The sequence below is a fragment of the Phoxinus phoxinus genome (genome assembly GCF_949152265.1).
Source record: "Phoxinus phoxinus genome assembly, chromosome: 16".
NCBI classification, from domain to species: domain Eukaryota; kingdom Metazoa; phylum Chordata; class Actinopteri; order Cypriniformes; family Leuciscidae; genus Phoxinus; species Phoxinus phoxinus.
Genome location: NC_136891.1, coordinates 27398156 through 27423847, shown reverse-complemented (window position 1 = coordinate 27423847; position 25692 = coordinate 27398156). Strand labels below are relative to the sequence as shown.

The 25692-nt window shown below is 37.6% G+C and overlaps 1 protein-coding gene across 3 annotated transcripts in view; it reads right to left on the bottom strand.

The window, feature by feature from the left end:
- ppp1r13bb (protein phosphatase 1, regulatory subunit 13Bb) overlaps nt 1-25692 on the bottom strand; it is a 54509-nt gene that overhangs the window by 8724 nt on the left and 20093 nt on the right. Inside the window, exons 3-11 of one of the 3 annotated variants that reach the window (XM_079584347.1) lie at nt 22626-22773; nt 20146-20265; nt 18117-18187; nt 7891-7992; nt 4940-5114; nt 4104-4300; nt 3377-3541; nt 3039-3228; nt 1250-1399 (exon numbers count right to left, since the gene is read on the bottom strand). In XM_079584347.1, the coding sequence (XP_079440473.1) occupies nt 1250-1399; nt 3039-3228; nt 3377-3541; nt 4104-4300; nt 4940-5114; nt 7891-7992; nt 18117-18187; nt 20146-20265; nt 22626-22773 (1318 nt within the window). Of the gene's footprint in view, nt 1-1249; nt 1400-3038; nt 3229-3376; nt 3542-4103; nt 4301-4939; nt 5115-7890; nt 7993-14856; nt 15101-18116; nt 18188-20145; nt 20266-22625; nt 22774-25692 lie in introns of those variants that run through there. The other 2 variants (XM_079584348.1, XM_079584349.1) reach the window with 2 other exon arrangements.

Here is a 25692-nt window from a genome sequence, read left to right as displayed (position 1 = left end):
AAAGAAATAGATTAATTTAACAATAGCATATTTGATCAAAAGTGAGATTTTTAATGTTACACAATAGCCTGGGAAAACCCAGACCACTCTCAGTTGTAACTGAGTAAGGGTCTGGCAAAGCTCCATAGACAATTCATTTCCACAGGGCCGTCACCAACGGACGTCGGATAGATCTAAAACCAATCAGAGCGATGAATGACATGACGTATGCAGAGCGACGGAGAAACATCTCGAGACTCTCAGCAATTCTCTGTATTAACCATACTGTCTATGGTATTAACGAAAATGACCATTTTAAATCGCTTGAAACAGACGCGAAAGCTGATTTGAACGAGTGATGTTGTGATGTTCCACGGCGGCATCCATCTTTGTAATGTACAATATCTGCGTCAGTCACCGTCTCTGCTCTGTCGTCATCGTGTAAAGCCCGCCCCAACGTTTCTGATTGGTGCCGCGATTTCGACGGATTGGAAATGGGTTTCAATGGGCTCTTTGCCAGACCCACTTGCAGAACAAATCTAAATTTGCCGGAAGTGGTCTGGGTTTTCCCAGGCTAGTTACACAAGATTTCGATTTAAAAAAATGCTGTTCTATTGAACTTTTTATTCATTAAAGAATCCGGAAGGAATTTCCATAAATATATAAAAATACAATCTTTTTCAACATCGAAAAGGATAAATTTATCTTGAGCAGCAAATTAGAATGATTTCTGAAGGATCATGTGACACTGAAGACTAGAGTAATGATGCTGAAAAAAAAGAAAAGTCATTTTACATTGTAATAATATTTCCCAATATATAGTGTAACTGTTTTTACAGTATTTTTGATCAAATATATCAGCCATGGTGAGCATAAAAAACATAAAAAAAAAGATCTTACCAGTCCAAACTAGCGTATATTATCATCAATAGAGTACATCTTTTAAATTGAAAATTAACAAGACTATCAGAATGACTTAGCTGTCGAACTTGATGATCATGTTCTCCAGAATGATTTGAGATGATCCAAGGACCATCTTAAGCTTCAATGGAAGCAAGAAAATCATACTGTATGTACAAAGGAGTCACATGATCAATGACACTAATTTACTTATAGAATCTGTATTTGATTCTGCATTGAGACTCATGAGCCATATAGGGTAATGTAACGAGTAACGGAGACTTAGTCAACTGCTTTGATCCTGCTCACTACACTGAATAAGGTTCATAGGCCGTTCCTCCTGCCTTCCATCAGACACCTTCCCACTCACGAGAAGCGCTGTTCGACCCTGCCGCAGAGCAGGTGACTGGGGGTGGAGCCCCCGGGCCTGGGCGGGGCTCTGGAGGGGGCGGAGCAATCGGGTCCACTATGATGTCTAAATCAGAGACCTTCCAGGGGCCGGGAGGCTTTCTCACTCCATCTAACCCCCCCGCACAAATCCCACAACATCAAAGTACAGGGACAGCAAAGAGAGAAAAAAAAGAGACACACATACACGTATGCACAGAGCAGAAAGGACACAAGAGGTTAGAAGTGAAGAAAATGAAAAATCAACTTCATAATAAAACAGTAATTGAAGAAAGTGGCTTCCACAGCAGGAAGCAATGGGATACATGCCGTGATCTTTAAGAGAAGAACCAAACCATTTTATTAACATTTACGTATTTGCAGATTGCAAAATACACTGCATTCAAGGTATACATTTAATTAGCTCATGCAGTCTCTGGGAATCAAACCCACGAGTTTGGGATTGTGAACACCTCGCTCAACTGTGTGAGCTACAGGAATACTGTAGCACTTGGCCGAACACAAATCTTATTAATTTTGGTGTTTACGCTAGGGTGTGCGGCTGTGCGCATTACATAAATTTCATCATCAGCATAGTATGTGCATATTGATTTTTCTAACCACACATTTTGCAGTAATTAGATGGTCCACAAGGTGGCAACACAGGCCCAGGCCAGCGTTTCACAGTAGAAAAGGGAAAGAGACAGGACAACAGCGTGTGTCAAGCGTCTGTCTTCGTTTAAGCGGTGAAATGGAGTATACTTTGAAAGGGAACGCATTTGGCTGTACGTATGTGGCAGGCATTCACACCAAAACTGAAGTATGCTTTAGGCTTTAGACACAAACGACTCTTTCAAACTGACTGGCTGGCTGTTACGTAGTCTGTCACAAAACAAGTCATATTTAAAAGGTATCAAGTGGATACAATTTAGGAAGAACTAGTTGATGGATTTGCCAAAGTTAGAAAAAGGGTCATCAAATCTTTCAAAAAGGGTTTGCTTGATCGAGGCACTTAGTAGGAAGTGAAGTAGACCTTAAAGGATTAGTTCACCTTCAAAAAACGTTTTGCTGATAATTTACTCACCCCGATGTCATCCAAGATATCCATGTCTTTCTTTCTTCAGTCGAAAAGAAATTAAGGTTTTTGAGGAAAACATTCCAGGCTTTTTCTACACAGAATGGACTTTAATGACAACCATCTATCCCAATGTTCAAAACACGGTTCAAATGTCCGTCTCAATGCAGCTTCAAAGTCTCTATACGTGGGTAAATTATCAGCAAAACATTTTTTGAAAGTGAACTAATCCTTTAATGAGGAGAACTAGTTTTCTGAACTGTCTGTTAAAATAATTGTGTCTGACAAATATGCGAAAAGAGTTTTTTCTGGTGCTTTCTGTATAACATTCAGAGATTGCTGCATCATTATTTGAACAAACTTCATTGCTTGCTGGTCTATTACCAAAACTTAAAACGTGATGTGAGCACTTCTCTTAGCGGGAATAAGCTGACCAGAATTTATGCTGCTAATCAGAAGACTTGATCTGCAAGACTAAATGTAGACCTAAATGCAGACAACCATCGATCAAAAGTGATCAAAGCAGTTTCATATTCAACCCAATGAGACTAAAGAGTTTATGCATTACAAAATTATAAAGCTGATTCACAATGTAGGATAAAATATAAACAGACATAAAGGGTACCATTTATTTGGCACCATTTAATTCCAAATAAATGTTTGCCGTTATCATGCAAGTCGGTGTTTAAGGACTGACCTGATTTGGAGCGGGCATGGTTGGCTGGGGTGTTGACGCCCAGTGACTGAGGTTTTAGGGGTTCCGGAGGCACTACATAACCCTCCTGCCTGCCTGGCACTGGGACCTGGATGTAGGGTCCCACGGCAGCCACGCGGCCGGTGTTTCCATGAGCAGGCTGTGGAGAGGGAGGACCATTTACTCTATTCAGCTGCAGGAAGGGGAAAAAGGAAATTCAAAAACATTTCTCTAGTACCATATATACTCTCTAGATGTCTGAATGGTGTCTGAACAAGCCTGCTAAACAAATGAAACTAAGAAGCATGAGTGAGTGATGCACTCTCCAGTGATGGCCTTACAGGAAGATTTTCTTTTTGACGTGCCTCTGCTTTTCTCTTGTACAGTCGATCTCTGAGCTCATTGATACGCTTGTCCATCAGAGTCACCTCCATGTTTCTCTTATTCAACAGCTCTTTCTGCTGCTGAAGTTTACTGTTCTGTTCCTGATTCAGCTTATTGCGGATCTAATGGGGTGGGGGTGGGTGGGGGGATAAAAAAAAATATCAATATCATCACTGACAGAAATTATAATAGCACACATACTAGTAACACAGACATACACAGACTAATCATCAAGCTAAGGCTATGGCTGATTCCATGTTTCTATAACAGAAAATGTCAAATGCAACAATTTTGAATTGATAATTCAAAACATTGTACTATTGTTTGTGTTTGATTTTATACATTTTGTGAAAGTAATTTGAATGATTATTTTACATTATTTCCAAACTCTTTTAACAGGGTTGCAAAGCTCATACACAATCAATAGAAAATTGACAAACAACCAATGAACCTGATCGACTTAAGCACTTTCACTGACCATGCAGGAAATGCAGATTTCTCTGGATTTAAACATTGATGGAAATATTTGGGATAATGCAAGCACACAAGTCAACAAAATAATAACACTGTTCTAGAGGTTTTTGGATATTTTAATGCAAAAATCTTACGTATTGTACCTTCAAAATGGAAAAATCACCACAGCAAAATCTCTTAATTACAATAATGGCTAAACTGTGCCCATACCTGCAGCTCCTGGTAGAGTTTGCGCAGCTCCAGGGCAGCGTTGCCGGTGAGCTGACCGCCGAGGGTCTGCAGGCCGTTCAGTTTGCCTCTCCTCAGGTCCTCCAGCTGCTGGCTGAGCTGATCCACCCTCGAGACGGCCGACTGCAGCTCTGCCTGCTTCTCCTGGAACAGCCCGCTGATGTGCTCGATCTCTGCGGCTAACAGAACACACCAGAGTTATGCAAACACACAGACACGCATGAGCCGACATACTTTCTCCATTACTATAGGATTATTATTTAATGTTCAATGAAAATATCATGTATGGCTGCACATGTTGTACAGGAGCTCATGCAAAATGCAAAACTAGCAGGCTGAACAGATATATTATATAAAGCAAAATGGACTTTTATTGTTTTACAACTTGTTAACCTTATAACAGCCTATAAAACACTTAAATGAGGGTTAAAACTACAGAAAAAAAGTTTCATAAATAGAAAATCTTCACCATTAAGCTGCCATGATATACTGATAACAATACACAAAAATCTAATTTTATCTCCAGCAGAGTGGACAATCCCATCTGGAGTTGCGTGTGTGGGAGAGTTGGCATTACGTGAGACCATTACAATTTACAGGCTATCGCAGTCCTAATCCTGACCTCACAGCATGTGTATTACTATTTATGTGCTCGCAGTTGTAGTTGGAAACTAAGTGCTCTCTCACACAACTTCTTACATGAAGCAAGCTGGCTTAACACAGACACGCAAAAGGTCAAAACCACATCCTAATCAGCAGTGACCAGTAACCTATCCACTCGGATGAATGCTTGAGTCAGTGATCGAGCAAGTACATACACAGGTTGCCATTGATGACTTTACTGTAGTCCACTTGGCCCCTCATGGCACGGATCTTCTTGAGTTTGGCTTCCTGACTCTCCACCCTCTCCTTCAGCCTCTGTAGTTTTTCGGTCTCAGACACAGCCTGCTGCTGCCGTCGCTCCTGCTGCTTCAGGTAGCGCAACCGCTGCTCCTGCAGACACAACACATACATGAGCATGCAAAAAAAAAAAAAAAGGGTAGGGAAAACATACACGAAACAGTAACAGTAAATTGTCAAGAGCAATCAAAGTATGAACTGAACCACTCTACAACCATTATAGATGAGCTTTAATTGACCTTATGACAGTAAAGCTTATTAGCGCAATCTGATTGTCTTTTTGCACTAATAAGCTTTACTGTTATTTGCCATTTGATCGTCAAACTTTCAGAACTGTTCTGACATACAAACCAACTACATGAACAACTACACTTGAAATTTTGAATGATCGTCCTAAAGGAAAATATCTCTATGTTTTCAAAAAGAAAAGGAAAAGTAATGTTTAAGCCCGGGGCATCTGCAGTGCCCTGACAAAGTAAAGTGCATTCAGGACAACACCATACGATATTGTCATTACATCACAATACAGCACTTAAACAAGACAGACAGACAACAGTGATTTACTGTCGGCATCAAGCATGGAGATGTTTGCTATTCAGAGCAATAGTAGTACCTGTGGGAAAAGATGCTGATTACAAACCTGACTTATTGAGTAACTAACAGAAAATAAAAGCAACTAGGCTCTTTTTTGTTGTTTTCTTTGTCTATCTGCCGGGAACACAAACAGATGCAGTAAAATGGAAACAGTGTCTCTGAGTGAGTGAGAAAACTAAAAATAGCACATGGTGGACTCTCAATGACTGGAGGCTCATAGTCATCACAGCACATCGACTCACAGCAGTAATAATCCAAACAGCTCTGAGATCATTGTTCTCGTCGGGTCTGATCCTGGAACAGTCTAAGTGTGGCCAGTCCTAGATTCTACACATCACTCTTCGTTGAATGTAGAAACTAAGCTATATAGCGCTCGTGTGGATGAGAAATGCCTGCCACCGCATACAGAGCATGTCAGAGTTGTTTGCTACATAATTGGCATTTTCGGTCTCGTCCAGTTTCCCGCCTCAGCCTGTGGTTCCCATGACTAACACCCCTATAATGGTCAGAAACGGCTGTTGTAATGACCTATAAATAGCACTGAGGAAAACAAAGATGAGCTCAGTAACTTAAATTATCTAATAACAACACTGTTTATGAAGCAGCTTAAGCTCTTTATTATCATTGTGAAAGGTTAGAGGTTTACCCAACAAGCACCTGTGTTTTGAATAATTACAGGGATACTTGCCACATTAATTGCATTTTTTCCCCAGAAATTTCTTAATTACAGTTATTTGCATAGCATAACATGAACATACATGGCAGTTTGCTTGAAACTTTAAAGACATTTTTTTTTTTTTTTTGACAAAGATTGTTTATGGAAAGTAGGAAAAAATATTTCACATACATATTAGAACTCTATGTAAAAATTGGCCAGTGCAAATATGAGTAAACACCCAGAAACGGCATTACACACATTCAACAGCTCTTCCTATTTCCTATTATCTTTTAAGACCATCTATAGTCACTTTTTTCTTCAGAATGAATAGTGGAAACTTTAATTAAACTTCAGTGGCTTAAATTAATTAAAAAAATAAAAAAGGCTTAAATGGTTGTTGACGTAAAGGGAAAATCAAAACGTAAAGACGTAAAGGGCTCACCCAAAAATGAAAGTTCTGTCATCCTTTACTAACCCTCAAGTTGTTCCAAAACCTGTATTAATTTCTTTCTTCTGCTGAACACAAAATAAGATATTTTAAAGAATGTCTGTAAAAAGTTGACGGACCCCACTGACAACAGTATTTTTCTCCTACTATTCCTACTAATTCATACAGGTTTGATCAACTTGAGGGTGAGTAAATGACGACAGCTTTCATTTTTGAGTGTAAAGATTTTTGGCAAAAAAGAACTCTTGGTAATTCTACAATTTATCTGACAAATCAAGACAAAGCATTGGATTACACACGGTACTCAAGCACCTTTCCCAAAGATATGTTGCTACTATTCAGCTTGCTGTTAAGACATCGCACAAATGTAGATTGATAAAGAAAATATTAAAAATAATATTTATTGAAAATAATACAATTATTATAAATAAAGAAAATATTAAAAATAATATTTCTTGAAAATAATAATACAATTATTTGCCAATTTCTGGTAAATTCCACTAAACAGTCAAAATATATGGTAAATCTGATTAAGGCCTAGATAAATTGATGCTTAACATCCACAATATCAATAAAATCAAAATAGAAACCGTGACTTAATTAATTCCAATGTTTGTTTCAATAGCAAATGCTAAATGGATAAAATATTTGCATCTACAATTGGAGTCAAATAAGCTACCGGTAATCAATTTGCCAATATGTTAGTTACATCGTGCCAAAAATACAATTCACAATACAGTGGGGTCCAAAAGTCGAAACCACTAGAGAAAATCCTTCTATTTTGCAACCCTTTTTAATAATAAGATTAATAATAGTTACAAATTTGCTGACATTTGATGAACAACCTAGACATTTAAAAACTAGGAAATTCTAAATTCTACCTGAAAAATAAAGCCAAGCATATGATAATACACCATACAGTGCCATCATACAGTCAACATAAATGGTCAGGTCTAAAGAAAATGATGCTCACAATATCAATAAAATCAAAATAGAAACCCAGTTTAATGTCATATAATGGCATTTTAATGTCAGTGAATTAATGTATGCCAATGTTTGATTTACTTGCCAAAGCTAACTGGAGAAAATATTTGTGTGTAGTCCCCACACAGATGAAAACAAAGATCTACAAAAAGATGCACATCAAAAGACACATCTGAGTGTATTACCTTAGCGACAAGCATCTGTTGCTGGGCCTCAATTTGCTGCTGCTGACGAGTGGCCATCTCCTGCAGCTCTGAGAGAGTGAGCTCCACGCGAGGGTTTCCCACCTACAGAGAGAGAGAGAGAGAGAGAGAGAGAGAGAGAGAGAGACAGAGAGAGGGAGGAAAAAAGGAGGGACAGTCAGGCCAAAACATGCACAGAAACAAGGATACAAAGATGACTGGTTTAATTCTACAGGCATAAATGACAGATACGACTGTGAGAAGCGGACACAACCAGGGCTCACTGTAGTGGAAGTTGGGTGTGAAATGACCTGTGGCCAAGTAAACACTATGAGCTTAATTATAGCAGGAGCGCTATGTTAGCATAGGCCTGCTAAGCTCATCGTGAAGAGGGATGTCGACGCTTTTACCCAAAAGGGTCTAAAACAGGCCTGTGCCAGAGATGCATCCCAGAATCCCACTCTCTGTCACTGCATTCTGGAAGATAAGAGCAATTGTCCATCACCGTGGCTGTCGCCAGGGTGTCGCCATGGCAGCGGAGCAGAACCGCTGTGTAGCAAAGATTAAAGGCACCAAAATACACAGATGGCAATTGCCATGATAGACTGCCGTTTAGAGCAATCAAGCAAAACTGAGTTCAATTCAAGGCGGCACGGTACATGATGCAAACATGATGTAGTGTAGGACGACTTACATAAAACTGAAGCAGAACACCATTAATGGTCTGGTTCAGGCTGTGCAAAAGATTCCCCTCAAGATGCAAATCTTCTATTGTCTGTGTCAATATAGCAATGCTTCCATTTCCTAAAAAGTCAACAGTCTGTTTTGTCTCTGGGCTGTTCTAAGCAAAAGCTATACAAGTGCACTCAGTGTTTTAGGTTGAAGCTGGGCCAGTCATTAAGTTTATGTAAGGACTCGGTGCAATCAGGCAGATCAGTTGGAGTCAAATTAGTTAATCAACTTTGCCAATATGTTGATTACATCATGCCAAAAATACAATCCACAATATGGAGGGGTCCAAAAGTCTGAGACCACTAGAGAAAATGTTTCTCTTTGGCAACCTTTTATAATTTAATAATAATAATAATAATAGTTACAAATTCGCTGACATTTTATTTGCAACCTAGAAACTTAAATATTTTAAGTTGAAGTATTTTACACTACAACTTGTTTTATTTTATTTTAAATAAATAAAATAATTTGGACCCCACTATACACTACCATTTAAAAGCTTGTTTTTTTGTTTGTTTTTAGATTTTTTATATCTTAATTTTTAAGTCTTTTATGTTCACCCAGTCTGCATTTATCTAATTACAAATACAGTAAAATATTATTAGAATTTAAAATAACTTTTATATTTAAATTAAATACATTATTCCGGTGTTGTCAAAGCTGAATTTTCAGCATCATTTCTCCAGTCTTCAGTCACATGATCCTTCACAAATAATTCTATATGCTGATTTAGTGCTCAAGAAACATTTATTATTAATATCAATGTTTACAGTTGTGCTGCTTAAACGTGATAATGTTTTCCTCGGACTCTTCGATAAATAGAAAGTTAATTTATTTGAAACAGAAATCTTCTTTAAAATGTATAAAATCTTCACTTTTGATTAAATTAAATCTTTGCTGTAAAAAAAATATATTGGGGCCCTAAACTTTTAAATGGTAGTGTTGATGCATGTATGTTTTGTCTTTAAAAACATTTATTACATGAGAAATGCCTTCTAACACTTTAAGGTTGGAAATCCATGTGTCCCTCAGCAACACACCGAAACAAAATGTCTGTTTGCTACAGGAGACTATGTTTTCAATATTAACCTCCTCTTACTAACAAAAATTCTACCCAACAAAAGTTTAAAAACTATGGAATTTAATGCTGTTCGATGATGCATCAATGTGGCAATCTATCAGCATTAATACTAACATAAACCTGCCTGAGCGCACAAATATGCACAGCATGAGAAAGATACTATGGTGATGTTTGTGGCTTGGTTTTGCCAGGTCACCTATAGCCCATGGCTACTTCTATTCTTAGCCAAGTTAATACCATGATCTATATCTATAATTCATGGGTAGTATTTTTTTCCACTATGATGTGATGGTTGAATACTTCAATAATCTTGTTTTTGTTTATTCCCTCACTTTAAATCACTACGTGTGAAAACCGCCGGCTAAATCACCAGTATTGTTACAGCAACATATAATTATAAAATGGATTGAGATAACAGTGGTTTTAGCTATAAGAGGTTAGAAAAAGATCCAGGAAAACTATTGTTTAAACACCGTAACAATTGACAACATACAAAAGTGTTTTTGTAAAGTGAGAACCAAGTTACGACAAAATAGACTATACCACATACAAACAAATATTTCACAACATGGATAATAACAACAACAATTATACATATAAATAAACAAACATTAAATGTACATGTAAGGTTCAGCAATAATAATGTAAATATTATCTAATGATTTATTTAATTTATTATTTAATGATTTGAAGTACACTACTGATCAAAAGTTTTGGGTCAGTAAACTTTTTTTTTTTTTTAAAGATAATTGTTTTTTTCAAACTGGCTATTTAAAGAACCATTTTCAAAATTAATAATAAGAAGAAATGTTTCTTGAGCAGCAAATCCTGGATTACTGGAGAGTAATGATGCTGAAAATATAAATTACATTTAAAAATATTTTACTATTAAAATAGAAGACAGTTATATAACTGTAAAACTATTTCACAATTATACATTTCATTTACAAAGTAAAACGCATGTCGAACAAATGTCAAATAGCTTGAACGGGTTACTGTGCGTCCTTTGATTACAAATTTAGAAAGATTGTGCTCATGCTCTGTGTCAATACAAAGCTGTCCTTTCCATTTAACTAATGATTTGTGATTTCTAAGAACAAAAAAAGTGGCTTTTGCCTGGAGCCGAGGGCCCAATCGGGGTCTGGATCAAATCAACTGTCATTTTAAATCAAAGTGAGAGATTGAACTTTTCCCCCCACTGCTACCGCTTTGCTTGAGAATTAAACCGGCAATATGTCAGATACACCAAGCAGCATTACGACCACCGTTTATTATGCCTATTGTTCAAATGTGACTGAAGACACCAGCACACAAACAACATTTCAATACTTCAAATGATCAACTTTCGAAGCAACTTTGCTTCATAACAAGAAAAGTGTAACATCTTAGCTCAACACTTACCTATTTTTTTTAAGTTCAGCTTCCCTCAGCACAAAATACTCACGACTTGACCAATAAATGACGCAGCTTTTCAAGCAGTTCCCACAAACACGAGCTGCATGGCATATCTCCCAATTTCATTAAAGCTGAAATTATTTAATTCAGTTTGCAAGAGAGTGATGCATGGCTTAAAGGCCAATTGTGTCATGCTCTGTTTACCCACACTGGCGACTCTGTATGACCACATCGCATTGGTTGTAAAGAGCCTATTTCAATGACAGACTTGATTATCCGTTTCTGAAGTGGTTCTGGAGAGAAAAAAAACTCCCCAGTCTCTTCTGCGGAGGGAGCTCTCGACCGCCCTCCAGTCAGACTGCATGGCATGATCCTTTTTACCAGATGCAGTTGTACAAATATGTCCGTGAATCTCTAGGGAAGTCTAAGAGATCATTCACCTGTGGGGTGAAACTCAATGCTTGTTAAAACAATAATAATCCCTAAGGTAAATTAAGAAACGATAGCCATTTAAAGAGCAGACTACATCATTCCTGTGGCCAAGCTGTGAAGCTGCTAAGATCTTGCTCACTGCTTTCTTGCCTCGTAGGTTTGAAGTAACAACACTTTCTGTTTATTCAATACAAGACAAAGGAAGGAGGTCAGTGGGTAATAACTTGGACTCCAGGGCCTCGTGCAATAGATCATGTGCTACAGAACAACTACAGAAAGCTTCTCCAGAGACTTCACATTCTGGAACAATGGATACATGGGACAGTCCTATTTCGTAAAAAGCCATTTCAGACATTTTGCTAACTTCAACCACAATGCGGTGGTTTGAGCCGCTATCAATATACAGGTTATTGAAATCGCCTTTCACTTTTGCATTCGCAATAATGAGGTGCGTTCCATTCGACCGTAAGTGGACTGTGAAGTGGACTCCAGAGGGTATTTCGCCATCTTAAGTGAGATTCCAATCTGAAGAAATCGAACATGTTCAGTTCGAAGGGCATTGCAAACGGAATAGGGAATAAGGGAACATCGATACATCAGTTCACATGAAGCCATTGTGCATCGCGTCACCAGTCTGAACTAACCATAGAGCAGAGCCGTTGGATGAGATTTTAAATGAAGAATTCTGAGTTTACACATGCATTTGAGAATTCATAAATATTGTTATTATTATATTAGAGTATTTATGAATGGTTAGGGTGATGACTGTTACATTTCCATAGTCTATTGTATGAATATCTAAATAAATTAAAAGTTGAGAAGCAGCTGAGGCGCTGTCATTTTTTTATTTTACTTTATTTACCTCAGGAATGTTTGCTATGCAGCTGCGCGTGGGAAAGAAAGCGCACGAGATGAGACCTCTACAATTACTAAGACCATATTAAGAGCACATTTATAAATAGATAACCAAATCAAAATGTATTTTCATATTCAATGACAGTTACAGTACAGCTGCAAATATGTTTATAGTCAATTAAAGTAGTCTACACTGTAAAAAAAAATTTTGTTTAACTTAAAAAAGCAAGTTACCTTGTTGCCTTAAAATTTTGAGTTCGTTGTAATTAACAACTTGAGTTAACGAAGAAGAATGGTTTAATAAACAGAAACTCAAAATAGTATGTTATCTTCACTCATTAGTTATCAAAGTTGATTTGACAAAAGATAAAAAGTTGAGAACAAATCATGAAAATATTTTTTTTACAGTGCAAGTAATAAACTAATACAAATGTTTTGATTATTATTTATTAGATAAATGCTGTTTTGTGTGTATATATATATATATATATATATATATATATATATATATATATATATATATATATATATATATATATAGGCCTATTATATGATTTTACATTTGAAAGTTAGATCATAATCTGCACGACCCCTTCGTTCCCTTTCTTTGATTCTTTGATGGCGTTGCAGGGCATTCCAAATGTGCGATTATTGTCAGCGAAGTCCACTTCAACTGATATACCGTGTTCAGGGAGTAGGGAGCAGTGAACACTGCGTAGGGACCCTGTCGAATGGAACGCACTTATGCATACTCTGTGCATAGGGAGCAGGAACGAGATAAGAAGTTTGTCAATGACGCACAGGCTCTGTTGCGCACCGAATCCTCAGCCATCATTTTATCAGTCATCTCTCCTTACTCTCGTCACGTGTAATCTGACTCCTGCTGCCCTGTGCTACGACTCTGCAGCTCGTGCTGTATGGAGGAGTTATAACTGCAGTATCTGTTGTCCAACTGAACTAAATGGTTTTTGTTTCTATAAAAATACAAAATGACAGAGAGGCCGGTGCCATGGTGGGCAATTAATGTAAATGGTGTACAGACAAACAGTGTGTAAAACCGGTAACACAGCAAGCCTACGCATCTGTCCAAAATCCACCTTCTTAAAAACATGTCAGCAAACCAGAAAGTGCAAATTAATTGGCAAGCGTTGCTGCCGAGATATATATATAAAAAGAATATATATATTCTCCCTATGCCCCAAACTTAAATTGCAGGACAAACTCTGGCATTAAATACTCCATCTCTGCAGGGCAGCATTTTCCAATCAAAGCAGCTTTGGATGCAACTTTACATGTTGCCAAAGCTGGCTGGTGAAATAAAAGCTAAGCTCGCCTTCCAACAGAAATATTATTTTGATGATGATGTTCTGCACAACCAAGGAGTTTTATAACAAGTTGAGCAATATAAGCATCCATCCTTCATCACTTCACAGAATGCACCCACACGGACAGCATGTTCAGCTGTGACTCTTGGCATGGAGGAGGCACACATATAATCCGCTTTCCACACTAAGATTTAGACCGGCGCTCATTTATTGGCACTGGCCTGAAAGCTGTGCCGATCTTAGAGAGGATGTAAAAGATGTTCAAGCAATGTTATGATAAGCTGTACATTAGAACACCAGGTCTTTGATCTTATTAATACGTTCGATTTTATTCTAATTTATTAGGGTATATTTCAGTTATAATGTCATTTTGGGAACCCTCTAAACATTGTACATTATGAAAATATTAGTAAAAAAGCTACAGTATCCAAACTTTGTAGTTAAACTGCCATTTAATATAAAATAATCAACATAACCACTTTGGATACAACATCTGCTACGTAAATAAATGCTAACTTAATTCTGACACAAACTAACAAACATTGGAGAACTTATGAAAGTCAGCAGACAACTAACAAGCTATTCATAATAAATCATGAAGTTGCATGCAAGTTCACATAACTGTTTCAGTGGAAGAAGAATAAGGTAGAAACTAAGAATAAAAGATCAAGAGACATTTTCAAAATAATTGTATTCATGACGAAAAGCGAAGTGTTGAGGGAAATGAGTGAAGAAACAGTAAAACCTGGAACACGTGAAGCCCTGGAGAGAGTATCTGCCCACACACGCAAGAACAGCTTCAACTTTATAAAACACGATCTGCCCACACAGTTCAGCATTCTGGAGCTCATAACTCTGCATGTGTGATGGACAGGCATGGTGTTCCTGTAAGCAGTGGCACTAGTGCTATTATATAGCATAGAGCCGTCTATTACCCGTTTAATCTATCACAAAGAACACAAGAAAAAGACCAACAGCTCGTATTACTTTCCAAGTACAATGGACCACACACAGACTGACAACAGCTGATTTAACCATTGAAAGGCATTAAGTCTATGCCTTTCAAGTCTATGAATGTTCAGAAATGTATTATTGAAGAGACTGTGCGTAGGATGGTCTTTTCTGCATGGAGAGCAGAGGCAGCCTTACCTTTTAGACTCTCCCTTGGGACACAAAGTCAGTCACGAGCTGTGTAGATGAACGAAGTGTGCAGGAATGGGGTGATGGAAATGATGGAAGTAAAAAGGAATGAAAAAAAGGACTGAAAGGGCCACGGTGACCCCTTGAAACGCCACACGGTTAGAAAGGAAACTCTCAGGAAGAGCAAAAGACAACAGATGGAGTGACAGCGATAGGAAATGAGAGAGAGTGGGCCACCCACTATTTCATAAGGGGAAAAATGTGGCCACACATTCAGGGATTTACCATACTGTGAACACTGGGCGTGGTTTTGTGCATGTGTGTGAGAGGGAGAGAGAGTGAGAGAGAGAGAGAGAAACATCTTCAGAGAAACAGAAGTCGAAGCAGAGAAAACAGCCCTGCTGTAAAACCAGGGGGATGATCCTCTTAAAAGCGGTTATGTCATGAAACGGGTGTAATCCACAAAATAATAAAGACGTAACAGGAGAATAACAATACAGCTGAACGTGTCATGAGGTTTCACAGAATTTCACTCTCACATACACATGTGATGTGAGTATATGTATATATATATATATATATATATATATATATATACACACACACACACACACACAAATACATATACACATACATACATACACACACACACACGTGCTGATTCAGCATCATGACATTTGTGTATGTGTATATGTGTATACACACACAAATGTCATGTTGCTGGGTCAGCACAGTGTCTGTGTACCAGAGATGACTTGCCTTGAATCCTGGACAGGGAGAGATATTACTTTAAGTACAGGGATGGGCTGCTTTAGGATTGTTCACGTTTAGAAGTAAGATGAGGCCGGGGGGAGAAATCCGATTAAACGACCCCCCCCCCAAAAAAAGCAGCTGTTGTGAAATACGTTAGGAGTTTTGTCTTAGCTGTACTCTGAGGCTCAGACTCAGTCCAAATGCCTGTTCTGACCTAGGGTGGACAACATATATCAATGATAATTATTTGAGGTTAGCTGGGCATCATGAGTACCATGTACTATGAAAAATGGCCAAGGTTTGAATTTCTGCTCACAAAGAAGTCACTATCAAATCAATAGGCTTCACCAAACTTGAACTTCACACAAAATTTGCATAGTGATATTTACAGGAAGTAAATACTGGAAGTCCATCAGGTGAAATTCTTCACTGTGCCGATTGCCTTTGTAATAGTGTTAATTTCGTTAAAAACTATGATGAACAATGTTCGTCAATGAGCTTTTTTTTTTCCATGACTAAGATGAGAATGACAAGACGACACCAAGTTCACTAAACGATAACTGTGACTGTATCAACATGCATTGACGAATAAAGACGAGACTAAAATGTAGTTCAAAAATAAGTCTTTACCAAAATCTTTATTGGGGCGATTAGACAGAACATTAGATTGCTTAACAGGTTGCCAGATGTCAAAAGTTAAAATCCCCCAATCAGAGCTTTTCTGTTAAAGGTGGGGTTAGTGTCGTTTTTTTAAATAATCAGTTGGCCAATGTTGATATTTGAAATCAATCCGAACAAACACAGCCCTTCTTCATCTCGAACCTCTCAGTAATAAATACAAACATGGATCGCAACTATCTTGTTTGGACTGTGGTTGTGTGACTGTACAAAATCTTTTTTTGCTGTTGATTTAATAGAAAAACAATGTCATTTGGAATTACTTTTAGGAATTTCATTTTTTTTTTTTTAGCAGTTTTCATAATGTAGACAGAGTGTCAAATAACAATAAATAGACTATAGTAAATAAGTACACTAGATGAGGTAAAATAAACCATGCGTATGAGTGCTCTTATAGTTGAAAGTGCAATAATTCTGATAAAATGTAAAAATTATTTCTCAAATAACAACAATCGTTGTGATAATAATTTTGAGCAAAATAATAGTTATTATCAGTTTAACCATTATGCAGCATGATGTAATTCAATTGTGACTAAATATCTGTGATTTTTAGTCACTGAAAACCTAGTCAACTTTCGCCAAAAAATTTGTAATTTAATCATTTACTCACACTCATGCCATCATAGATGTATATGATTTTTTTTCTTCAGATTAACAAATTAAAATGTTTAGAAAAATAATCCTGTTCTGTGAGTCCTTGTAATGTAAATGCAGGGTGCCAATAAAGTTCATGCTTCAAAAACCACACAAAGCAAACACGACAGTAATTCATACGACCAAAGTTGACGAATCAATGTCTTCAGAAGTGAAATTATTAAGAAAAACACTCATTTAAATACTAATGAACTTTTACTATAAACTGCCTCTGACCAACTGTTTCATGAGATCCCGCTTTATGCGAGATGTGTCTCTTCCAGGTCAACTACTATAATGGCAGAGCAACTCTCATTGTGTCCTCACCCTCTGTTTCTTCTGAACAGATGGCAAATTAATCACAGTTGTCAAACTAAACCATTTAATCAAATTATACAGAGAACTTGCAGGATCATGGGCCAAGATAGCCAAATTCCATATAAATTAACCCTCTTGAATCCACTCAAACACAAACAGAGAGTGAAAATGAAAGTCATATGGGTACCTGACAAGACAGGCAGACAGGGGTGTTGTGTAACAGTCCCTACAGGAAGGCAGCACCTGTCAGAAAAAAGTGTGTGCTAAGCACCGTAGTGGTGAGACTTCATGCCTGGTTGGCAACAGCATCACTAATCAGCTCCCTCAACGACCAACTACCTGTGCCATCGTTCCATCTCTGAAGATCGAGACGACTGTATAGAAAAAAGCATGCCCCCCATAAATGCTTGCGTTTTTCTCATTCCATACACTGGTGGTCTACAGTTATCTTTCTCCCTAAAGGTGGAATTAGTTCCACTTCCTAGAGCCTGGCTTTTCCCCGGTTGGAATCTGGGCCAGATGGTTGGAGGAGACGAGCGCAGTGGACCACTCTTTGCAGGAAGCACACAAAAAGAATGAGTGATGTGACAAATGCTAATATGAAAGAAAATGTTGAGTGAATCTGGGACGTGACAGGTCTGGCTGCGTTTGGCTCGGGTTAAGAGAGAAAGACTGAATAACGTGACGTGATTGAAACGCTTCAGTACTGAAGAGTGTCAACTTCAGCCAGAACTTTGCAGCTGCTACTTTGCATTACAGTAAGCAGAAAAGCATACAATTTTTGAAGTGTATGGAATTCAACCCCCCAGGATGCATTTGGTATAACCACAATGCTAAGATTAGAAAAAAAAGGCGCACATTTAGATGAGGATGTGATATGAACTAACCCCATTCTCGTTGTGCATGTCTGAGCTGCTTCCTCCTCTCCTGCTGGGCTGCTCCTGAGACTGCTGGCTCCCTAAGAGTGGAGAAATATAATACAGCAAGTCCATCAAAAAAAAAAAAAGAAGCACATTCAATTGTAAAACACAATCATGAATGAACACACACAAAAAATCTAAATATACATTGTGGAATTTTAACAAGCAAAACATAGTTGGCTGAACAAGACTGACTGTGGAGGAAAAGTTTAAAGGCCTGTTTGTTATTGCCATGTGACACTGGGAACAGAGCTTGTGCTTTCAGTGGATTACTGCCTCTCTTTCCCTCCCACACACAGGGGTTTCAGGTTTATGCCGTAATCCATGTGGACGCTCACTACAAGCTAATCCTTCCTATGGCGATAAGAAAAACCTCACTGGGATGTGAACAAAAAGGGTAAAAACAAACAAATGATAGGATAAAGAAAGAGACAAAGAAAGACTTTAGCACTGTTAACACTGATCACGTACATGTGGCAGCATTACACTATGTTCAGGGATAATGCGAGCAACCAGTCTGTCCATGGTGAGATCTCATTGGTCATCCTGATGTACAAAACTATACAACAAAGTGATGACAAGTCAGTTTTATCTTGTGCTCCGTAACAAATTTTTGTGTTGATTTTGATGTTTGTTTTGGATTGTTGTCCTGATGGAAGATCCAACCACGGCCCATTATAAGATTTCTAGCAGAAGCCTGTTTTTATCAGTTGATATTTGATAGAATCCACTGTACCATGTATCTGAACAAGAAGTCCAGGACCTCCAGCAGAAAAATATGCTCACAACATTAAAGATCCAACAGTATATTAAATTGTACACATGGGCTACTTTTTATCCTTGTGTGCACCAAACCCATCTAGCGTGTTTGCTGCCAAAAAGCAATTTTTTTAGTTTCATCTGACCACAGAACCCTTTGCCGTTTGAAGCTGCAGTCGTGTCTGACAACTGAATTTGCTGGAGTTTGTTTTTGGATGAGCGAGGAGGATTTTTCTTGAAAACCTCCCAAACAACATGTGGTGATGTAGGGGTTGTTTTTTAATAGGCTTTCTGACCCCAAGACTCAACTAATCTCTGCAATTCTCCATCTGTAATCCTTGAAGACTCTTTGGCCACTCAAACTTTCATCCTCACCGTCCATTAAGGCAATATAGACACACATTCTCTTCCTGGCAGATTCGTAACATCTTTAGTTGATTGGAACTTCGTAATTATTGCCCTGATGGTCAAAATGGGGATTTTCAATTCGTTAGCTATTTTTATAATTTAGTGATTTAATTAAAATTGTGGACATTTTCTTTTAATAAAATATTACTATATTTTGAAAGTATAAATGTATTTATAATTTAATGTACAACAGCATGGCATCCACTTTGGTCATTTATCTAAATCAAAGAACTAAATTTACAGATGAATAAAAGTATTAAAATTGATCCTCAAAAAGCAATAAGCATTCTCTAAATGCCCATTTTGCAAAATGTTCACTATTTCACAACTAAGTCACCCATAATAAGCTGTGCTTGAACACAGTGAATGTGTGTTTGCACCTGTCTAGTAAAAGGCAAGGTGCTTTATTATATAACCAGTAATATATTACTCAACCACGCAGTTATACTGCCTAGGTTGAGCATTTTTGTGGCCTACTCAGTTTGGGATATGCTTGGAGTTCATTTCATCAACATTTCTTCATCTTAAATATGGTATTTGATATTATTTTATTGTGGTAGACTTCCCAAGTCATTTGGCCTTACTCAGTGTTGTTTGAAGGCACTGACACTTGCAAAGCTACTTTGATTCATTTTGTGAATAGCACAAACAGAATTGAATCATGAACAGAACCCTACATTGTTCAGCCAGGATGTGCTTGTCTCTTTCTTTCACATGTTAGAGGCCACTGGAAAGGGAATGTAAAACATTCTGCCACTGTCAGCCAATGAGAAGAAAGCGGTGGTGGGCAGGACGTAGCCCATAACCAGTCAAGAGGGAGTGTTCTCACCCTGATCGCTGCTTTCTGTGGGCGAGTCTTCGTGGCGCAGGTAGAACTTCACCTCCTGCTTTCTGGGACCCCATTTCTGCAAGTGCTCATACATCATGTGGTCAAAGGGGATGGGTCGCTCTGGAGAGGGGAAAACATAAGACACGGCGCATTAAAACAACAAACCATGAACTCTGATATTAGAAAGGTCATAAATATCATGTTTTGATCCTCGGGGGTGAAAAGCTGGTAAAAAGACGAAGGGGTAGCGTGTTCACATGAGAGCAGGAGTGAAACACTCTCATGCTGAGGAGAGTGTTATTCCAATGTTACTCACTTCAAGCCACACCTTAGAGGAGAACAGAGAAACAGACATAGCGGGATCAAGAGAACTAGGAAATTGAATCAAACGTGGCATCCAGCCAGAGGAATGTGGCGGGGCTGGGTGGGCAACAGAGACATAAATGTGGAAAAACAAAATTTTGGACATTGCTAACAGGTGGAGGGACATCTGGAAGCCTGGCAGCCACCCAGAGGGGGATGGGATAAAACTACACACAATAATAGAAGAAAGTATGAAAGTGGAGAATATAAGAAAAGCACACAGGGACGTTTACAAAAAAAGTGAGAGCAGGCCAATTTAACCTTCTAAGAAACCTAGAGTCTATGCTACAGCTAAATACCCAAAACATCACAAGAACATTAAACTCCTCATATTAGCAAACTATTAGACCAATTCAGTTTGACTACCAGCTTTTTAGGACAGGAAATGTTTATGATAGCTCAAAAGAGACCTCACTCATATAAGTCTCCATAATATATTTGGCCCCTGGATTTGTGTTGGGTTATTTATGCATAACAATACTTAGAATTCAAGAATATTTAATTTATTGTTAGACTACACATTTTTTGCGATTTTTTTTAACGGTTAGATCAGAAAAAAAAAGAAAAGAAAAGAAAGAAAACTGTCATTGTTAGCTCATTCTGAAGTCGTTCCAAACCTGTATGAATTTTGTTCAACTTCTAAACACACATCAACATATTTTTTAATGAAACCTGAGAGATTTCTGTCCTTCCATCCAGAGTCCACTTAAACCAAAACTGATGCAAAATATTTCATAAAGACATTGTAAACAATCCATTTGAATCAAGTGGTTTCATTTAAGTCTTCTGAAGAAACACTATGTATGTGAATAAATATGGAAGCTCAACCATACAAACGCGTGATAAACAATGTGGTTGAGCTTTTGTTTGTTATATTTGATGAGATCCATTCATGTGCATAAATCAATGGTTATCTTATATGTGAATAAAATCCTAAAGACAAATTAAATCACTCAATTCACATGGATTACTTTTACGATGTCTCTTTATTAACTTTTGGAAGCATCAAAGTTTTGGTTGCGTGGACTATCAGATAAACAAAAGTCTTATGGATTTGGAATGACATGTGGACGAGTAATTCATAACAGAATTTGGTCACACTTTGGATAAGGATACAATTCTCACTATTAACTATTACTAAGACTTGCCTCAATAAACTCCTAATTAATGTTTATTAATAATTAGTAAGGTGGTTTAGGTATTGCGTAGGATTACGGGATGTAGAATATGGTCATGCAGAATAAAGCATTATTATGTGCTTTATAAAAAGTACTAATGAACAGCCAATATCCTAGTAATATGCATGCTAATAAGTAACTAGTTAATAGTGAGAATTGGACCCTAAACTAAAGTGTTACCCAGAACTTTTATTTTCACGTGAAAAACATATTTAATAATTGTATTCATTATCAATTCATTATGCCAAATAAATACAACTTATCAATAACTACTTATTTTGAGATATGAAAATCTTATAGAAAATCCTGGACAGCTGATAACCACAAGAAAAGATTTGGTGAGGCAAAATATCCACTTATTATCCAGACAGTAATGATGCATCATATGCGATCCTGCTGTAAAATAACTGGGCTTATCACAATTTCAATGACAGATGCACTTCAAGATGAAAGGACACAGTGCTGATGGAAGGGCTTTTGAAAGGAGGCTCCCTGAGCAAAGATAACATTTCTGCCAAACAGCTGTTTATACAAATCACTATCATCAAGAGAAAATGGAAAAATGAAGGGGAAAAAAACATGCACACAGCTGTCAGAACAGAAGTAGCAGTTATGTCTGAAAGGACTAAGTAAGTGTTTTTCCTTTGCTGCCAGATTCTTTAAAATACTGAGCATGTGTGTCTTTGTGAGAGTAAAAGCACTAAATCTTTTTTAGCTGAAAGAAATGGACAAATGGTTAGGGTGGGAAGGTGAGAAAACGAGAGGCTATTGGAGTCTTTAGAAATTATTTCAAGTAAAGCTGAGTACTTCCCATTGTCAATAATTTTCACCATGTCAATGAAAGAAGCTTATATCCTGCAACAGTCATTTCTTACAAATACCCTGCATTTACTTGCTACAAATAACTAAGGACAAGACGGGGGACTCAAAGAATCTCACCATTTCCACGCCAAACTTCAGCCAGGTGGCAGCCGCTTTCTCCCGGTTCCTTGCAGAACTCCACCACATCACGACAAGTTGTCTCCGGAGTGATGGGCACCTCCGTCAGGGCCTGCTCCCCATCACTCAAATACACCGTTAAAATCATCTAGAAGAGACAAAGAGAACATTTAGAATATTTCATACCCAGGAGAGAAAGGCAGGGATTCCCACTGAGCCATAAGACCACTAGGGGGCAGTGCCAGTGCTCAAACAACTTAAATAACATTAGTCATTAAGAACTTTACCTCTTGAGAAGTTGCATATGGGAAGAGACACAGACAAAAATACAGCACATTGAGTCCAGAGTCTGTTAATGGAGATTCCTAGCACCTTCCCTCAGCTATATAACTCACTCTGATAGAGGGAAACGCCTGGGCCAGTTAGCTTGACAGTGACTGACAGGTGTGGTGCGCTGATTAGTGCTGCTGTAAGTGAAGTGTGACAGGTGGATGGTTTGGTGCAAAATAAGAGAGACTCTAGTCTAGAGAGACCCGTTAGATTTGATTTATTTATTCACTATGCTACATATGACATGATCTGTATGTTGTTGTTTTTTTAATAACTTATATATATTATGTTAATGATTTGCGAGAGAGAGAGAGAGAGAGAGAGAGAGAGAGAGAGAGAGAGAGAGAGAGAGAGAGAGAGAGAGAGAGAGAGAGAGAGAGAGAGAGAAAAAGGCAGAAAGGAAGATCAAGAAAGTGGATGATATAGACATCATTAGCTCCCAATTGTGGAGATGAGGTCATGATCATCTACCACTCTACTGTCTGCAATATAGTACTGCACTGTTATTTTATACTACAAACGTGTCACTGTGCAGATTGGCAGAGAGCAGATGACAAGAGTCATTACGTCATCCATCAAGCAAACATCCCGATATGGCCCGTATCTCACACACATGACATTTCTCAAAGATAGACAAATGGGCATAAGGGTTTACGCGGCTGGGGAAACATTTTTTATAGCTGTTATATAAGACTAAAGTATCGAAATAACTGACATAACTCCAAATGAGAAGTAAGTCTGACCTTTGTGTGGTGCAGTCATAAGAGAGGATTGATTATGTCCAAGACAACTTGATAAATGGGTATTTCTTCAACTATGGGCACTTTTGGCCCTGAGGACTTAAAGCAGTGAGAGTGTAAATAGTGTTTTAGGAGTTTACTTTATTGCGTTTGCCACCATCCAAGGTCCAAACGTGCATGTACAAGCACATATGTCAGAGCATAATTCTGTCAAGTCAGTTACCATTTCTATAATTTCTCAAATTATGTATTGTGCTTAACACTGAAAAAAAAATGAGATTATACTTATTTCGGGGACTGAACTGTTGTCAGTTTTATGGTTAATTTCATAGCTATTTGATGTATCATACACAATTAACTATTATTTTTATATTTAGCATAATTTGACAATTACAGTTTGATTGGAAATGACAAATATTCTGTTCACAAACAATAAATTGTATTACTTTTTTCACAAGTCACATCTGTGTGAAAGAAAAATTGTCGAAGGGATTATGTTTTCAGATAATTTGAAATCAGATTTTTGTTGAGATGGCTTTAAATGTTTTAATTCATAATTTTAGAATAGATTTTTTAAGGATATTTTAAAGATACTATTAGTCAAAGGTTTAAGAAATTGAAACTTTTTCAGCAAGAATGCATAAAAATTGGTCAAATTACAGTAAAATCTTTTTACTTCAAATAAATGAGGTTCTTTTGAACTTTCTATTCATTAAAGGATACTGGAAAAAAACACATACACACTTTACAAAGAAAAAATGGTTTTAATAAAAAGCAACCCTGGGGACATAAAAGGCCCAAGCAGGCAGAGCTTCTCTAAAGGGAAAACGGGGACTTTTTTTTTTTGTCTTCCTTTTGGCAAATGGGTAGGGCAACTTCAACACCCATAATGCACTGGGCTAAGCGTAGGCATGTTGTCGTTGTCACCTTTTGAAAAGTAACTTGGCGCTTAAAATCGGTGACTTAAAAATATGTATTTGACATTGAATCACTAGTTGAAGACATTCTTTCAAAAAAACACTAATTCATCCAGTAATGAAATTAGTAAAACATTTATGACTGAGTCATTGAAAGAATACTTTTTTTTTTTTTAATCAGTTTGAATTAATGAGCATTACCAGCAAATATACAACAGATGAAACCTAGGAGTAAGTGTGGGGTGTGCAACTGCACATGGCCAACATTGATTTAGTCTCAATGATTGCTAGTTGGGTTGGTTAAGAATACTCCTCTACCAGTATTAGTGCACAAATGAATACTCTGAATCACACCATAAGTGTGTCTGAGACGTGCAAACCCATGTAAATCCACTCTTCCTAAAGCGTCCAGGCAGGCAAGCCTTACATTACTTTCTCTTGAAGGGAGGGCAGTTCAAAACACAGGTATGTGGGAGAGGAACGAGCTCTTGCACTGAAGAAAACCTGTCAGATGCAGAAACACCACTCACATTCTTTTGTGCATGAAGTTGAAAGGAACAATTGGATTTGGTCAGTTTCAATGGACTCTGTCTGGCACATCGCTAGGAAAGAAATATTTGGGCCACACACAAGTTTTTTTTAAACATCAAAATGACTCTTTTGTGTATTTACTCAACAATGGATTCTGTGTGGCGCAACACTATGGAAATATGTAGGCCGTGCACAAAGAATGTGTGTGTGAAGGACAAAAAAGGTGCAAACTAAAACTGCAGGGAGAATAAATGGGTGTAAATGGGTCCAAGTAACTTGCTGAAAAGCTGGATAATCTGAGGAAAGACGGACTGTGTATTGCCAAGAATCTGCCGATATGATTTGTATCACGATAAAGGGGTTACGATAATATATTGCGATATTGTGAGAAAGACGATATATTGCGATATTTCTTGTTTTTTAGGGAAGAGGATCTAATTTGATAACAACTGTCATGAACACACCACCATATGCATAAATATATGCATATGCATAACTGCATTTGCCTTTATATCACTAATCACTATTTTGTGTAATCTAAGTACAGGG